At 41.7% G+C, this 17,657-nt stretch overlaps 1 protein-coding gene across 1 annotated transcript in view; it reads left to right on the top strand.

Moving 5' to 3' along the window:
• INTS8 (integrator complex subunit 8) overlaps positions 1–17,657 on the top strand; it is a gene marked incomplete in the record, with an annotated part of 103,768 nt that overhangs the window by 41,733 nt on the left and 44,378 nt on the right. The window contains 6 exon segments of the mRNA XM_073631993.1: positions 1,108–1,249; positions 2,754–2,824; positions 5,049–5,224; positions 7,036–7,169; positions 7,338–7,448; positions 15,812–16,013. Of these exon segments, the coding sequence (XP_073488094.1) occupies positions 1,108–1,249; positions 2,754–2,824; positions 5,049–5,224; positions 7,036–7,169; positions 7,338–7,448; positions 15,812–16,013 (836 nt within the window).

The following is a 17,657-nucleotide window of genomic DNA, read 5'->3' as shown; positions in this document are numbered from 1 at the left end:
AGCTCGCAGATCCCCTGCTGATTGGAGCAGAGCGGGCGAATAGCACATCTGTGTCCACTCAATTTCGGCAGGCTGCCTGGGCCCAGTTGCAGGTATGACCTTTGCAACCCTGATAGTTCTGCCACTGGTGTCAGTAGTTGATTATTTTTATTTAATTTTTTTTTACTATTTATTTCTTATTACAGTTTTTTAGGAGCACTGTTGGGGGGCTTTAGGGCTGGCTCACACTGGTGCGAGGCCAGACATCGCATGTGAATTGCACCGCATTGCTATGCAGATCACATGCGATGTCTGTGCGATGCGAATTCAGCCATACAAACTGAATTTGCATTGCATTGGGACCCTTTTTTTTTTTTTGTCTTGTTTTGTTTTTTTGGGTCGCACCAGAATTGGTTAGCATGGGTCTGATTCCTGTCTGAATTCACAGTTTGCAATGCGATCTGCGAACCAATCTTGGGGGTGTCATTAACTTTGTATTGACACCCACAGCAGTTCGCAGAGGGCAGTGTGAATGAACCGCCGGTAATTCGGGGGGGGGGGGGGGGGGGGGGAGTACAGGAGTCCGGGGCTGCAGAAAAAAGCTGGATAGGGAAGGGCGACGGTATATAGGAACCAATCCAGTGGCTGCAGGAGGAAAATGCAGTTCCTCTATATACCACCGCCCCTCCTATTCAGGTGTACGGGGGGGGAGCATGGGGCTGGGTCACAATTGTGACCCCTGTAGTTACGCCTGAAAGACCAACAGGCGGACCTGATTGGATCGCCTGTGTGAAAGGGGCTTTAAGGTTGCTTTTCATTCTGAAGCTTCTTCAGCAGGTGTTAAAAATTGCAAGCTTCTGCAGCAATGAGACTCTTACTACATTTAAGTCAGTTGTGGTTGTCAGACTTGTGTATGTCGTTGTCCTGGATGTACTTTAGTTTAACGTAAGCATGTTTGTGATCGCATGCGTTTCTATCCAATCTATTTGAAATAATGAATACTTAACCCTTCAGAAAAGTCCTTCTTCTGGAACTGCAAAAACGTTAGGAAGATTGTTTACACTCAAAAGCATTATGTTGTTACCTGACCTGCTAAGATCTGCCGGAAACGATTTCCTTTCACTGCAGGAATGATGCTCTGAAGGAGATTTGCTTTAAAATCTGCGCTTGCAACACAATGCGGGACATTCTTAATGGGCGTCCAGTCGGCGTGCATTTTCACCAGCTCTTTATGAAGCCAAACAATGAGAAAATAGACTATCTTCTTGAGGTATGAGGTTCTTTTATTTACTTTGTTGATCATGTCTTTATAATAAGTATACATTCTGTATGATATATACTGTATGTGTTATATATAACATGCAGTATTTGTTGCTCAAACCAAATGTACCCATCTTACAATGGGACGTGGTTAATATTCTGGTAGCTACTTTGCTGTGTGGGACCCTTTTGGGGAGACCGGAACCCACATACCAAGATCTGCATATCTTAAACTTGCATGAATTCGCCTTTATACCTCTATATCTATCTGTGTATGTGGGCAGCCATTTCTGATGTTTGAAAATATTAGTCGCCTTATAATCATACTGATCCTTGTACTTTAAAGTGGAGCTCCAGGCTGCTTCAAATACTATAGCTGCTGACTTTTACATATTAGGACACTTACCTGTCCACGAATTCAGCGGTGTCTTCACCCGAACCAATTTTTCAAACGGCTCTCGGGTGCTGCTGCCACCATCTTGGCTAAGGGAAACCGGCAGTGAAGCCTAGCGGCTTCACAGCCAGTTCCCTTCTGCGCATGCGCAAAGTGCGCTGTGCTTTGTGAATGACTTGGTGGTGGGAGAAGGAGGAGGGAGGCCGTACTTCTGCCTCTGCAAAATCAACCAGAAGGTGGGGGGGGGGGGGGGGAGGAGTGAGCAGGTACATGTCAAAACCAGAAAATGCTTTGAATTTTTCCTGAACGGAAGCTGTGCCAAGCAACCGACCCTCCTGTGTTCATTAAGCCAGAGGCACCGCCGCTCAGCATGGGACCCCAAAGCAAGTGGAGATTACTGAAATAACCGGTGTTACTTCTGCACTTTCCAGCTTCTAGGTGCATTGTCCAGTTATGGTATATACATAGTTTCAATGGTCCAAGCTGGATCAAAGTAACTATGTATAACATACCCAATGTCTGGAATTATTCTTTGAGCTACTGGGAGACTGGTCTTGCCACCGTCCACCGAAACTGAGGACTCTGGATTTTCCATTTTAAGTCATCCTTTTTGTGTATGGTTCTTTAAAATACAATTTGTCATGTATACATACTGCATAATATTAGATAAACAAATTTATAAAGTGTCTTACTAAGGATACATCTACTCCCACCCCCATTCTAAGACTGTTCTATCTACCCTGTAAAAAAAAAATGCCTATACTTACCTGTTCTGAAGCCGCACTGGTCCGGTCACATGATCGGGTGCCAGCTTCAGTGTAGAGGAGAGGGCAGCAACAATGGCTGCAGAGCCTTGGAGATGTCACCCACAGGCTTACTGTGGGGCAGCCATTGTCGGCTGTCCCTCCTCCTACATGGGAGCCGGCACTGGAAGCAAGTCATAGAGGATAGAACTGGAGTGGCTTAAGAATAGGTAGATATACACTTTTTTTTTCTTTTTCCAAGTGTAGATAGAATAGTCTAAGAATGGGGTGGGTGTAAATTTAGCCTTAGAATTTGACTGGAATTACACTTTAATATAAATACAGAGCAGTCATTTATTCATGTTATTTTTTTTTAGGTGTGTTCCAAGTCTCTGAAGTTTGAGGAAGCAACGGAGTCTCAAAGACGAATGGTAGCTTCATTTTTAAAGTAAGGATCCACTTCATCCGCAAGCATTGCCAAAGAAAGGCTGATTATGAAAAATAAATTGGATACCGATTGTATTTCATAAGCTTCCTTTCTGTAACCTGGACTGGAAAAGTGAAATGTGGAATTAGCCTGCCATTAGAAAAAGTTCCATGTCCTTGTACAATTTTTTTTTTTTTATATTGCTAGCCCTGTGTAGTTTCTGTAGCAAGTAAGGATGGTCATAGATTTACAAATATCTCCCTGAAAATGATGATCTTAGCAATATCTGCCTATCCTTGAGCAAGTAGTTGGAGTGCGGGGATCCAGTACCAATAAGTATACATAAGTGGTCTTTGTGGTGGAGCTTTTCTGGGCCTGATCTTCTCAAGCAATGCTTATAATCAAAAGGATAACTTGTTTTATTGGTTAGTTCCTCACTTTCCTAGGAATAGGTAACCTCTGTGCCTTTTATTTTGTTTGACGCATTAAAAAATTTAGTGCAGCTTATCTTATAATGAATGTTCTGCTATAGAGTCAGGTCCATAAATATTGGGACAATGACACAATTCTAATGTTTTTGGTTCTATACAACATCACAATGGATTTGAAATTAAACGAACAAGATGTGCTTTAACTGCAGACTTTCAGCTTTAATTTGAGGGTATTTACATCCAAATCAGGTGAACGGTGTAGGAAATACAACTGTTTGTATATGTGCCTCCCACTTTTTAAGGGACCAAAAGTAATGGGACAGATTAATAATCATCCATCAAACTTTCACTTTTTAATACTTGGTTGCAAATCCTTTGCAGTCAATTACAGCCTGAAGTCTGGAATGTATAGACATCACCAGATGCTGGGTTTCATCCCTGGTGATGCTCTGCCAGGCCTCTACTGCAACTTCAGTTCCTGCTTGTTCTTGGGGCATTTTCCCTTCAGTTTTGTCTTCAGCAAGTGAAATGCATGCTCAGTCGGATTAAGGTCAGGTGATTGACTTGGCCATTGCATAACATTCCACTTCTTTCCCTTAAAGTCTTTGGTTGCTTTCGCAGTATGCTTCGGGTCATTGTCCCTCTGCACTGTGAAGCGCCGTCCAATGAGTTCTGAAGCATTTTGCTGAATATGAGCAGATAATATTGCCCGAAACACTTCAGAATTCATCCTGCTGCTTTTGTCAGCAGTCACATCATCAATAAATACAAGAGAACCAGTTCCATTGGCAGCCATACATGCCCACACCATGACACTACCACCACCATGCTTCACTGATGAGGTGGTATGCTTTGGATCATGAGCAGTTCCTTTCCTTCTCCATACTCTTCTCTTCCCATCACTCTGGTACAAGTTGATCTTGGTCTCATCTGTCCATAGGATGTTGTTCCAGAACTGTGAAGGCTTTTTTAGATGTTGTTTGGCAAACTCTAATCTGGCCTTCCTGTTTTTGAGGGTCACCAATGTATTACATTTTGTGGTGAACCCTCTGTATTCACTCTGGTGAAGTCTTCTCTTGATTGTTGACTTTGACACACATACACCTACCTCCTGGAGAGTGTTCTTTATCTGGCCAACTGTTGTGAAGGGTGTTTTCTTCACCAGGGAAAGAATTCTTCGGTCATCTACCACAGTTGTTTTCCATGGTCTTCCAGGTCTTTTGATGTTGCTGAGCTCACCGGTGCACTCTTTCTTTTTAAGGATGTTCCAAACAGTTGATTTGGCCACACCTAATGTTTTTGCTATCTCTCTGTTTTTTTTTTCAACCTAATGATGGCTTGCTTCACTGATAGTGACAGCTCTTTGGATCACATATTGAGAGTTGACAGCAACAGATTCCAAATGCAAATAATACAGTGGTATAATGAGGGAATAACACACACCTGGCCATGGAACAGCTGAGCAGCCATTTGTCCCATTACTTTTGGTCCCTTAAAAAGTGGAAGGCACATATACAAACTGTTGTAATTCCTACACCGTTTACCTGGTTTGAATGTAAATACCCTCAAATTAAAGCTGAAAGTCTGCAGTTAAAGCACATCTTATTCGTGTCATTTCAAATCCATTGTGGTGGTGTATAGAGCCAAAAAGATTAGAATTGTGTCGATGTCCCAATATTTATGGACCCGACTGTAGATAAAGCCTATTTATTCCATTAGTTCCTCCCAAGAAGTCCAAATAAACAGTAAGCTATATTTCAATATAAACATTTTGCCAGAGTACCTAATTCCTGTTTTTCCACTTCTTCATCCAGAAACTTGTGCTTAGGCATTGAAGACTTACAGCTAGTGTTTATGATTTCCTCCCATGAGCTGTTCATGAAGCTGCTGACAGATGACGAAAGGAAGATGCTTGTTGAGCAAATCAGGCAGAGGACCTCCCACACCAATCTCTGTACTAAGCCTGTGACCTCCTTCTATGATATACCAGGTCAGCTGCAATATCTCTTCTCTTTGGATTGTTTTTTGTTAGTGCTATCTCTTCTTATCACATTCACTTTATCTGGACAGCACACTGAGCAGGCTTTATTATCAGTGTATGACTGCTGATAAACTGGGAGGTTCCAGAGTTCCCACACTGCTACTGTAGGGGATAGAACTCCTAGAGGTGCATCCAGGGCTTGTGACTTACCTGGCATAAAATGCCTAGCTTATCTAAATGTGGGTGTCGGCTGGCCATTCATTGTTCAATTTTCTTACAATCTCCTTTTAAATTTTCCTTCAACTATGTAGTGCAGTGTGAGAAATATTAGTAAGCCCTGACGCCAACCAAAAATGACAATATGCTTAAAAAATGCGTAGCTGCCCCTTTTAAGTGAATAAACCACCTATGAAAAGCAAGGCGCTAACCCATATGCGATAATTGCATGTGAACAAAGGATAAAAAACAGTCCAAATATACTTGAGAGTCCAAAGGTGAAAACATTTTTAATTGTAAGAATTATTAATAAATATTGCACAGTCCAAAAAATTTTCCTAAATCTTGCTGAAGAAAGCTCCAATCGCTGTGCTCCTGGTTTTTAAAGGTGCCTCAAATACTCCTCCTAGAACTGCTCCACCATAAAGTGAATAATCCTGGATTATCTCGCCCTGGGTCTCGGTTATCGATATCTGAGGAGATCAGCCGGTGGTAGTTTCCCATATACCATTCTTAACCACTTGCCGCCTGCCATATAGCATATATGACGTTGGCAAGGTAGTTGCAATATCCTGACCGGACGTTGTATGATGTTGCCAGGATATCAAGTCGCTACGCGCTCCCGGGGGCGCTCATCGCAGCGATCGTTGTTGCAGTGTGTCAGTCTGACACACTGCAACTCCGATCTAGGTACAGTCTCTGACAAAGACTCTTTACCACGTGAACAGCCGTGTCCAATCACAGTTGATCACAGTGTAAACAGGAAGAGCCAATTGATCGGCTTTTCCTCACTCGCTTCTGTCAGACGCGAGTAGAGGAGAGCCGATTGGCTTGCCAATCAGTGATGCCCATCAGTACCATCCATTAGTGTACATCAGTGCCCATCCGTGCTGCCTTTCAGTGCCCATCCGTGCTGCCTTTCAGTGCCACCTTATCAGTGCCCGTCAGTGCAGCCCCATCAGTGCCCATCAGTGAAGAAGAAAACTTACTTATTTACAAAGTTTTGTAACAGAAACAAAAAAAAATTTTTTTTTTTTCAAAATTTTTGTTCTTTTTTTTTATTTATTTATTTTTATTTGTTTAGCAGAAAATAAAAATCCCAGAGGTGATCAAATACCACCAAAATAAAGCTCTGTGGGAACAAAATGATAAAAATTTAGTTTCGGTACAGTGTAGCATGACCGCACAATTGTCATTCAAAGTGCGGCAGGGCTGAAAACTAAAAATTGGTCTAGGCAGAAAGGTGTAGAAGTGCCCTGTATTGAAGTGGTTAAGGTGGAACATTGTTAAAAACACTGTGCAAAAAGGATGGTGCCCTATGACAGCCCTCAAAAATTCCACTCGCCTGCTCGCATTTTGCGAGTGCATTTTGAGGGCTTGCGAGCTATGAATCACTATATAGATTGCTCATCTCCAAGCACTCCTCCTCCCCTTCCCATAGATGCAAGCATACACATTTTTCCTTTTTCACAGGCTCGATATTTATTAATGCCTAGATTCTGTACATTAAGGTGTGCCACGAAAGAAATGTCTGTACAGGAAGTAACAAATGTGTGGACTGTTAAAGTGTCTTTTTCAGCTTTTAATCTGGTGCACTTTTTTAGCTTCCGCCAGTGTGAACGTTGGACAACTAGAACATCAACTCATCCTTAGTGTCGATCCATGGAGAATACGGCAGATTCTGATTGAACTATATGGGATGACCTCTGACAACCAGTTCTGGACTGTGTCCAGCAAGGTACAGTACATACAAGAAGTAACAGCTTCACAGACATGTACTAATGTTCTCCTGGGCAGTTGTTCTTAGTAGTAGTGAATCCATTTATGTGTTTTTTGCTATATTTTTCCCCCTTTTTTTTTAAATTTGCATGCATGTTCCTGAAAATGCAATTTTTTTTCATTTTAGTGGGAAGTGCCAACAGTATACGGCGGAATAATCCTGGGAATTAAAGATAACTTGACAAGAGACCTTGTCTATATACTGCTGGCCAAAGGCTTGCACTGCAGTGCGATTAAGGTGATTTGCTCTGCTTATTGATGTGAATATTTTATACAATGAAATGATAATAAATAATACCTCTGTGCAAAAGAGAGCCTAAAGTGTAAACAATTCAGTACTAATAATATTAGTATTAATAATAATAATAATATTATTTTCTTTATCGCACATCACAGGACACGGAGCCGGTTATTAAAAATAACTACTTGGGTTATACGCCACCTATAGGAGAATGGACACTGGTAGATCAATCAAACAGGAAGTTCTTCCCTTATATAACCCCTCCTACACAGAAAGCACATCAGTTTTTTTTGCCGGTGTATGTGAGGTGGTGGTCTACTGATGTGATACATGTGCTCTTGGAGCATACTTGGAGGTCTGGACGGTTCTATTAAGAATCATGAACTTCAATCGGATCCATTTGAAAAAGCTATCATCCAAAATGGATGGTACCCGTGCCTCATTGGAAGGAGAGAAGATTCCTCGAGGTTTGCCTGTAATTCATCCTTATGGCCTTAGACCTTGCGTAATGGAGCCCTGTGCAGTGTTTCTGACCAAGGTGCTTTCCTGCAGGGTGCTATACAGGTCCAAGGGAGTGGACCTCACATTAAGGGGGACCCAGTCTCTGAAGCTCTTTTATGACAAAGCTTGCCGTGATGGGTGAAAATTGGACCCCTGAGTCCTGCTGCAGGAATAGTAAGTCTGCATTTGTTTGCAGTTTCTCTTTAAAAAAAAGAGGGATCTGACTGTTCTCCTGGTGGCAGTGGCTGTTTAATCATGCTGTGTACTTCTTAGTCGTGTGGGCTGCAGTTTCTCCTCCTGGCTAGAGGGCGCAGGCTTGTTCAGTATGGCCTATTTTTATAGAGGCAGGGAGTGGAAGGGCGGCCATGTTGCCATGTGGTCAACAGGTTCAGCAGGGCCTCTGGAGACATAAAAGCAGCCCATGGATACTATCAAAGTGTGAGTACTTACTATGGGAGAACTGTCTGGACAAGTCATGATTTTATGCTGCATATTTACTGCTTAATCCAGGGGGGGACTGTTCAACTAAGTCGATACACCCCTGGACAGATAGCAGTTCACTTTAAAGTGTTTGTTTTTTTTACTGCTTGGAAGGCAGGTGCAGCATAGTATACATACTTGCAAACTTGTTGCTTAAAGGCATGTTTAAATATACACATGTTTGGAAAAACATGGGCATGGGAGCACTTTAAGGAATTGTCTCCAGTATAGTGTGCGTTTTTGGTCTGCAGAAGCTTATTTTTTTCTTTTTTCACTGTTCTGAAACGGCATAGAGGCTGCATTGGATGCATAGGTGCTTGGCTAAATCCTGCAGGACTAGTATGGGGCCAACTGCAGTTAAGCAGGTGTATACTTGCAAACTAGCTAAAAACTTACGGTTGCTGGAATGCACGGTTGCTAAAGATACATGTTATATATGTTGGCATAAGGATACATGGTTGCATAAAGATGAATGGTTGCACAAAGATGCATGTTTATACATGTTTGCATAAATATACATGGTTATACATGATTGCATAAGAATACAGGGTTGCATACAGATACATGGTTGCATAAAGATGCATGTTTATACATGTTTGCATAAAGATACATGGCTGCATAAAGATACATGTCTGCATAAAAATGCAGGTTTATACATGTCTGCATAGATGTGTGTTGCGTAATGTTGCATAAACACGTTTCATTAACGCATGCTTGCTTATTGTGTAAATGTATGTTTCCATGGGTACGTATTGTATAAATGCGTGTTTACAGGGACGCACGTTTTCATGTTTTGACTAAATGCATAGTTGCATAAGCACATGCTTCCATAAACGCAGGTTTCCATAGATGCATGTTGCTTAAACACATGCTGGCATGTTTTCATTTGTACTGTATGTTTATTTACAATAAACGGCATGCATATGTGCTTATTTACATTAAGCTGTATACATATGTACTTGTTTTCCTGGGACTACATACATATGTGCTTATTTGCCTAGGACTGCATACATATGTGCTTATTTGCCTAGGACTGCATACATATGTGCTTATTTGCCTAGGACTGCATGCATATGTGCTTATTTGCCTAGGACTGCATGCATATGTGCTTATTTGCCTAGGACTGCATGCATATGTGCTTATTTGCCTAGGACTGCATGCATATGTGCTTATTTGCCTGGGACTACATGCATATGTGCTTATTTGCCTGGGACTACATACAGATGTGCTTGTTTTACATATGTATGTGCTTATTTGCCTAGGGGTACGTGCGTGTGTGCTTATTGGCCTTGACCTGCATACATAAATGCATTAATGGCAAGAATACTTGTATGCCTGCATGTTTGCATGCATATCGGCATACCTAAGGGGTTGCATAGAGGTAAACCAACATTGTTTTAGGCCTGCATCCTTGAAGGACTGTATATTAGGTTGGCTAAAATAGCTGCGTTATTTACCTGTTCTAACAGTTAAATTGTTCCAGAAAAGAGAGGCAGCCAGGGGAGGCAGGTGCACCGCTCTCAGGTTCAGGGATCTGGCGGTGTCCACATCTCCCGATGGACAGTGGTGTCAGGTGCATCTGAGCCACTGTGGTGTTTGGCATTGTAATGTTTTCTGACGCATTCTTCTTTATCCTCAGACTGTGGCCGCATCACCTTGACCATGTCTTATCTCGGTTATCGAAGCCTAAGCAGGATCAAGCCTGGTTAATGTATAGATGGGAGACTGCCCGGGAATACCAGATGCTGTAAGCTTTTCCCCACCTGGGTGAGGGAGACATCTGAGTCGGCTGTGTTTAGGTAGTTTCTCAGGCCATAAGATCTTAGGGCAGTCTCTTAGGTGGTTTGTTCCATCTTTAGTCGGCAGAAACCTGGTAGGTTAAGTGCACCTCTTCGGACTGTCTGGGGTCTGCCACAGAGGGACATGAGGTCTATCTTAAGATCTCAAGCCGATGAACATCCTTCTGTTTTCAGATAGGCTAGATCTGTTCAGTGATGACCTCTCTGCAAGAGGTAGATTTCGGGATCCATAATAATCTGTAAATGCATGTCTTCATGTGGTGGTTTGTTTCCAGGCTCATCAAGAATTTCTGTATTTGCAATGGAAAGGCGTTTTTTTTTTTTTTTTTTTTTTTTTTTGTGAGTCTTCCCAAAGGTTGGCCACAACTTAAATAACAGGATTTGAAAATATTTTATTTTCTGCCTGGGGTGAAGCCAGGAAGTGGTACCTGCAGAAATATGTGAGTGGGAGATTTTCATTTTATTTTTATTTTCCAGTCGGTAGGGGAAAGGAGATTGGCCTTAAGTACCATTTAAGGGTCAGAGTTCGTCCCTATCCATTCTTTTCCAGAGGCTGTTGTTTCTCACTCCTTGTACATACCTCATACAGCATGTAACTTGGAAAGTCCCACCTGTCGGGCCATTCTTGTGTCCTTGGGACTTGAATTTGATCTTGATTGTCCTTGCAGAGGCTACTTTTTGAACCAATCGGGGGATTCTGTTGGTCCTTTTATCTCAGAAGGTGGCTTCTTTGGTTGTTATCACTTCACTGAGTGGAGTGTCAGAGTTGGCGGCTCTTCTTCGTTCTTGGTCTCGCATCATAAGGTGATGTTGCATACTTATCCACTTTTATTGCCTAAAGTGGTTTCTAGTTTTCACTTGAATCAGGACAGTGTCTTGCCTTTTTATTTTTCTCCTAATCCACAATCGGCAGGAGAAAGATTGCTACATACACTAGAGGTTGTTCAGGCGCTCAGGATCTATTTGAGTTGTCGGCACAGGTCAGGAATCCTGGTTTGTGCTGCCAGAAGACCCAGGACGGGCAGGCTGCATTCAGGTCGAATTTTTAGCAGTGGATCTGCCAGTTTATCAATGATGCCTATGGTTTAAATGGCAAAAACCCATTTTTTTTTTTTCTGGGGAGAGATTCTCTACCAGGTGTGTGGGGGGAGTATCTTGGGCCATCCGTCATTGGGTGTCAGTAGCCCAGGTGTGCAAGACCACAATTGGGTCTTTGGTTATACATCTACAGGATTTTTACCTGGTGAATGTCAATAACGTAGAAGCTACTGCCTTTGGCCTCAGCGTATTACAAATAGCAGAGTAAGTCCTTCTCTGGTGGCATTTTCTATGATGGTGTCTCCCTCTCCTCAAGGATATTGCTTTGGGACGTCCCAAGTAGTTATTAATATAATAACCGTCTCTGTGTCCTGTGATGTACGATAAAGAAAAGGATTTTACAGGTAAGCTGTAGAAAAAAAATCAGTAAGTAACTAAACTGATCAGCTCAAATAATCTGTCATAAAGACATATATCAAAACCATATAAAAAATAAAAATGCAGTAATTTTTTTTAAAATAAATTGCACATGTGCTGAAAGTGCATAATAGTCCGTGCCCAATTTTCCTTCTTCAGTGATAGCAATTTCAGTGTGACAACATAAAAACAAATGGTGTGCTTCTACCCGGTCAAGACACCAAACTACTCCCAGTATTCTCTCCTTAAAGCGGGGTTCCACTCAAATTTTTAACTTAATCTTACCCCCTTCAGTTAATTGCATAGATGTTCAAATGTCGCACGAAATTTTTTTTTATCGCTGTAATTACCTTTATATTGTACTTTATTGTGTTACTTCCTGTCTCTCCTCCCATGGGAGTAGGCGTGTTTATTGCCTTTCCCCGGCGCCGCACTGTCTCCTGGGAGCTTAGTGTCAGGCTTCCCAAGATTCAGTGCGGAAACAATGATCATGCACATGAACAGCATTCACCGCATCCAGGAAATCAATGCTTGTGGGCTTCACATGCCCACAAGCAAGATGGAAACAGCCAGCATCACATTTTTTAAGTTATTCTTCAGTACGAAAACAGACAGAGGCGGAAATATTACACCCAAACTGTGAGTATTATTTTGGGGTTAGCAAAGTGTCTCAATGACCTAAAAAAAAAAAGAAAAAAGATTGGTCGCTGGTCTCCTGCTTTAATGAGTAATCAAATAAGCTTTTGATTACATAAAGAAATCCTCCATCAATGTTAGTCCAGTTGTCCTTTTCAGCTGGTTTGGATATCCTGTGGTGGTGGTCCCTTTTTAAAACTCCCTCACATACGTTTATCCATATGTTGGGATAAAAACAAAGTGACTTCCCATAGTGTAATATTGCCAGTAAAATCAGTTTTATTACAGGAATAACTCTTACATCAAAATAGAAGATAAAACTTCTTTGATATATCATATACTAAGGTATCTAAACCTCATTTCCGGTCAGGGATGCCAAAAATTTTTTTATATGGTTTTGGTATATGTCTTGACAGATTGTTTGTTTGAGCTTATCAGTTTAGATATTTATTCAACATTGGTTTGCACAACACTTATTTATATATACAATGTTTTATACAAACCCTACAGTGCCTTGAAAAATTATTCATACCCCCTTGAAATTTTTCACATTTTGTCATGTTACAACCAAAAACGTAAATGTATTTTATTGGGATTTTATGTGATAGACCAACACAAAGTGGCACATAAATGTGAAGTGGAAGGAAAATGATAAATGGTTTTCCAAATTTTTTACAAATATCTGAAAAGTGGGGCGTGTGTTTGTAATCAGCCCCCTTTACTCCAATACCCCTAACTAAAATCTAGTGGAACCAATTGTAACCAATTGCTTTCACAAGTCACCTAATTAGTAAATAGAGTCAACCTGTGTGTAATTTAATCTCAGTATAAATACAGCTGTTCTGTGAAGCCCTCAGAGGTTTGTTAGAAAACCTTAGTGAACAAACAGCATCATGAAGGCCAAGGAACACACCAGACATGTCAGGGATAAAGTTGTGGAGATGTTTAAAGCAGAGTTGGGTTATAAAAAAAAAAATAAAAAAAAAAATATCCCAAGCTTTGAACAACAAACAGAGCACTGTTCAATTCATCATCTGAAAATGGAAAGAGTATGGCACAGCTGCAAACCTACAACACATGGCCGTCCACCTAAACTGACAGGCCGGACAAGGAGAGCATTAATCGGGGAAGCAGCCAAGAGGCCCATGGTAACTCTGGAGGAGCTGCAGAGATCCACAGCTCAGGTGGAAGAATCTGTCCACAGGACAACTATTAGTCATGCACTCCACAAATCTGTCCTTTATGAGAGTGGCAAGAAGAAAGCAATTGTTGAAAGCCTTAAAAAGTCCCATTTGCAGTTTGCGAGGAGCCATGTGGGGGACACAGCAAACATGTGGAAGGAAGGTGCTCTGTCTGGTCAGATGAGGCCCAAATTGAATTTTTTGGCCTAAAAGCAAAACGCTATGTGTGGCGGAAAACTAACACTGCACATCACTATGTACACACCATCCCCACCGGGAAACATGGTGGTGGCAGCATCATGTTGTGGGGATGCTTTTCTTCAGCAGGGACAGCAAAGCTGGTCAGAGTTGATGGGAAGATGGATGGAGCCAAATACAGGGCAATCTTAGAAGAAAACCTGTTGGATTCTGCAAAAGACTTGAGACTGGGGCGGAGGTTCACCTTCCAGCAGGACAATGATCCTAAACATACAGCCAGAGCTACAATGGAATGGTTTAGATCAAAGCATATTCATGTATTGGAATGGCCCAGTCAAAGCCCAGAGCTAAATCCAATTGAGAATCTGTGGCAAGACTTGAAAATTGCTGTTCACAGACTCTCTCCATCCAATCTGACAGAGCTTGAGCTATTTTGCAAAGAAGAATGGGAAAAAATTTCACTCTATAGATGTGCAAAGCTGGTAGAGACATCCCCAAAAAGACTTGCAGCTGTAATTGCAGTGAAAGGTGGTTCTACAAAGTATTGAGTTGGAGGGGCTGAATACAAATGCACGCCACACTTTACAAATATTTATTTGTAAAAAAAAAAAATAAAAAACATTTATCATTTACCTTCCACTTTGTGTTGGTCTATCACATAAAATCCCAATAAAATACATTTGTTTTTGGTTGTAACATGACAAAATGTGGAGATTTTTCAAGGGGTATGAATACTTTTTCAAGACACTGTATGAGTAATAGGTAAATGGCAGAAATAGGAACTTGAAATGTCTTTTTAGCTTCCTGAGCTGATATAGGTCTAGGTCTCTCTGTAAAATGTTGCCTGAGCTGTGCATAGGTGCACACATACTGTGATGGGGTCTTTCTCCTATTATTAATTATAAGATATAGGCTGTTGGTGTATATTTTTGACTATAGACCAGACCAGGCCTGCAGTGTCTTCCTATTAGAGGTACATAGATGTTTAGCATCTTCCCATTACACAGGGTATACACCAAAGATCTGAAATTATGAGGGTTATTTACTAAAAGCAAATCCACTCTGCACTACAGGTGCACTTGGAAGTGCAGTTGCTGTAGATCTGAGGGGAAGCTCTGCTGATTTTATCATCCAATCATGTGCAAGCTAAAATGCTGTTTTTTTTATTTTCCTTGCATGTTCCCCTCAGATCTACAGTGACTGCACTTCCAAGTGCATTTGTAGTGCAAAGTGGATTTACCTTTAGTAAATAACCCCCTATGTGTCAGTTCTCATGTAGGCAGCACATGCGGGGTCTTCCCCCAGTGAAATCTACAAGAAGGGAGTTTTATGGTGGATACAGAAATCTTATTTTACCCCAAGCAACCCACATTTAGCAAAAAGATCTCTGTAAAACAATTAGGACAAAAAATGAGACCCTGTCACCAGAGCAATTCAATCAAAATCTTCACATAGGATTACATGTCATCGATAGGCCTCCCTTGTGTAGATGCCCTCCCTTCCTCTTCACTTCCTCCCCATGTTAAGAGTTATGTAGGGAGGGAAGGAGGAGCTGGTCCAGCACAGAGAGAGTAGTTTAGACACTGAATAGGAGAGGACTTTGACGTGGTGGGGGGCATGGTGTTAGTACAGTTTTCTGGTAACTTTAAAGGCACATTGCAAGTGAATAAAAAATAACACAAGATCTCCTTAATTCAGAAGCAAGAGTTATTGGTTAACCAAAACCTTTTAACGGGATTATACTAAAATGGCCACCTGAAGTATGTGGTTTTATATCAGAAATAGGTGGGTTTTATTTCTTGGGGTTACTAAAACTGACGAGTGCAAAATCTGGTACAGCTCTGCATAGAAACCAATCAGCTTCCAGTTTTTTTTTTTTTGTCAAAGTTTAGTTGAACAAGCTGAAGTTAGAAGCTGATTGGCTACCATGCAGAGCTGCACCAGATATTTTACTTTCCAGTTTTAGTAAATCAACCCCATTGTCTTGTTTTTGCTCACTTTTTTTTTTTTTTTTTTTTTTTATTCACCAGCCTTTTAGTTCGCCAGTCTATATGATGACTTTTCTAAAGCGGTCTGTGAGGTTTACTTGACCTGTCTGTGTATTTCACAGGACTTTCCTCACGCTAAGCAGCTGCTCACTTCCTGTTTAGAGCTGGTTACAGAATTCTCCCCCAAGCTGCGCCAGGTTATGCTCAATGAGATGCTGCTATTGGATATTTACACCCATGAGGCTGGAGGTGGAGTCTCGGTCGATCGGCCACCACCGGAACTTGTCAGCAGAGTACGAGGCTACCTGGAAATGAGGATTCCTGGTGAGACTTCTGACTAACTCTTCCTACAGATTGAACTATCCTTTTAACGCACACATAAGCTACACACCCTTAAGCTGGCTATATACGCTGATCAAAGTTTGGCCAGTGCAGCAGGGACCAGCTGACTTTCAACCAGTGTGTGGCCATCCCTGCTCAACTGAAGTCGACCATTTGATTGATTTCTGTCAAAGGGACATATTTGAACTTTTTTCCACTGGGTTCAGCGATCAGAATACAGTGTCCCGGGGGTGGTGGGGGATTCCTCAGTCCACCAAGTTTTTGTGGATGGAGAACTCTGCTACCATAGGGTTTTTTTTTTTTTTTTTTTTTGTCAGTCTGCTTTGAGCCGTGTACAGCAGCCATGTATGGCTCAAATTCCAACCATCCCAGCAGCTGTCAGAATGTAGTTGTCGTCAGGAGGGATTCAACAATCCACGCTGTTTAAGCAAATGTAAAGGCTCATCTTCTCTCCTTGTCTATTATTTTAAAAAGTCATACATACCAACTCTGTGCAATGGTTTTGCACAGAGCGGCCCTGATCCTCTTCTCGGAGCCCCTGCCGGCACTTCTGGCCCTTTTCTCTGGTGGCACTTGTGCATGCTTCTTCCCAAGCCAGTTCTGAGTTTCTGTTAGACATACACAGTGCAGCTTGGCCCCGCCCCCTGCTCCCTCCTCACTGGCTGTAATTGACAGCTGTGGGACCAATGTTTTCCATTGCTGTGTCTCAGGCAATGAGGAGAAGGATACCCAGAAGAGCTGCTGCTCTTGTGCACATCGCTATATTGAATGGGGTTCAGGTGTACGGATAGGTACATCCATGAGAATGAGGCCTCAGCGTGGATGGGGGATCTATTGATTTCTCTCAATCAGCCCGCAGGCTCAATCAAGAGAAATCCTAGTGTGTCTGGATAGCCTAATACTTTTTACTTCATATGAGTGAAGGTAATGGTGTAAAGAAGATGTAGACACTGCAGGCAGGTGTATGCAATTTTGTTTTTCTGGATTAATGAACCATGGGAAAAATGCCCAAAAGCTTCTCATAAAACACCAATACCTTCTGTGTCTACACCTTCTAGTCCTTCTTTACAGCATCATTCACATTTAGAGTGGTGTATATTGGGGTACAGTAGGGAAAATTTAATTATTTGATCCCCTGCAGATTTTGTAAGTTTGCCTACTTACCGTACAAGGAAATGAAGGGTTTATAATTGTTATCATAGGTGTATTTTAAATGGAGACAGAATATCAACCAAAAATCCACATGATACAAATGTTAAAAAATAGAGTTGCAGTTCATTGAGTAAATTTAAGTATTTGATCCCCTACCAACCAACAATAATTCTGGCTCTCACAGAATGGCTAGAGTATGTGCTCATGTGGGAAACACAGATTAGTCCTGTCAATTTAAGAAGGTGCTCCTAACGACAACTCATTATGTGTATAAAAGACACCTGTCCAGTATCCACAGAATCTCTTTCTTCCATTAAACCTCACCATCATGGGCAAGACCACAGAGTTGTCAAAGGATGTCAGGGATGAGATTGTAGACCTGCACTGGGCTGGAATGGGCTACAAGACCATCAGCAAGAAGCTTGGTGAGAAGGAGACAACTGTTGGAGCGATTATTCGCAAATGGAAGAAATA

Source organism: Aquarana catesbeiana, linkage group LG05 (genome assembly GCF_042186555.1).
Source record: "Aquarana catesbeiana isolate 2022-GZ linkage group LG05, ASM4218655v1, whole genome shotgun sequence".
NCBI lineage: Eukaryota > Metazoa > Chordata > Amphibia > Anura > Ranidae > Aquarana > Aquarana catesbeiana.
This window is presented reverse-complemented; position numbering and strand designations above follow the sequence as displayed.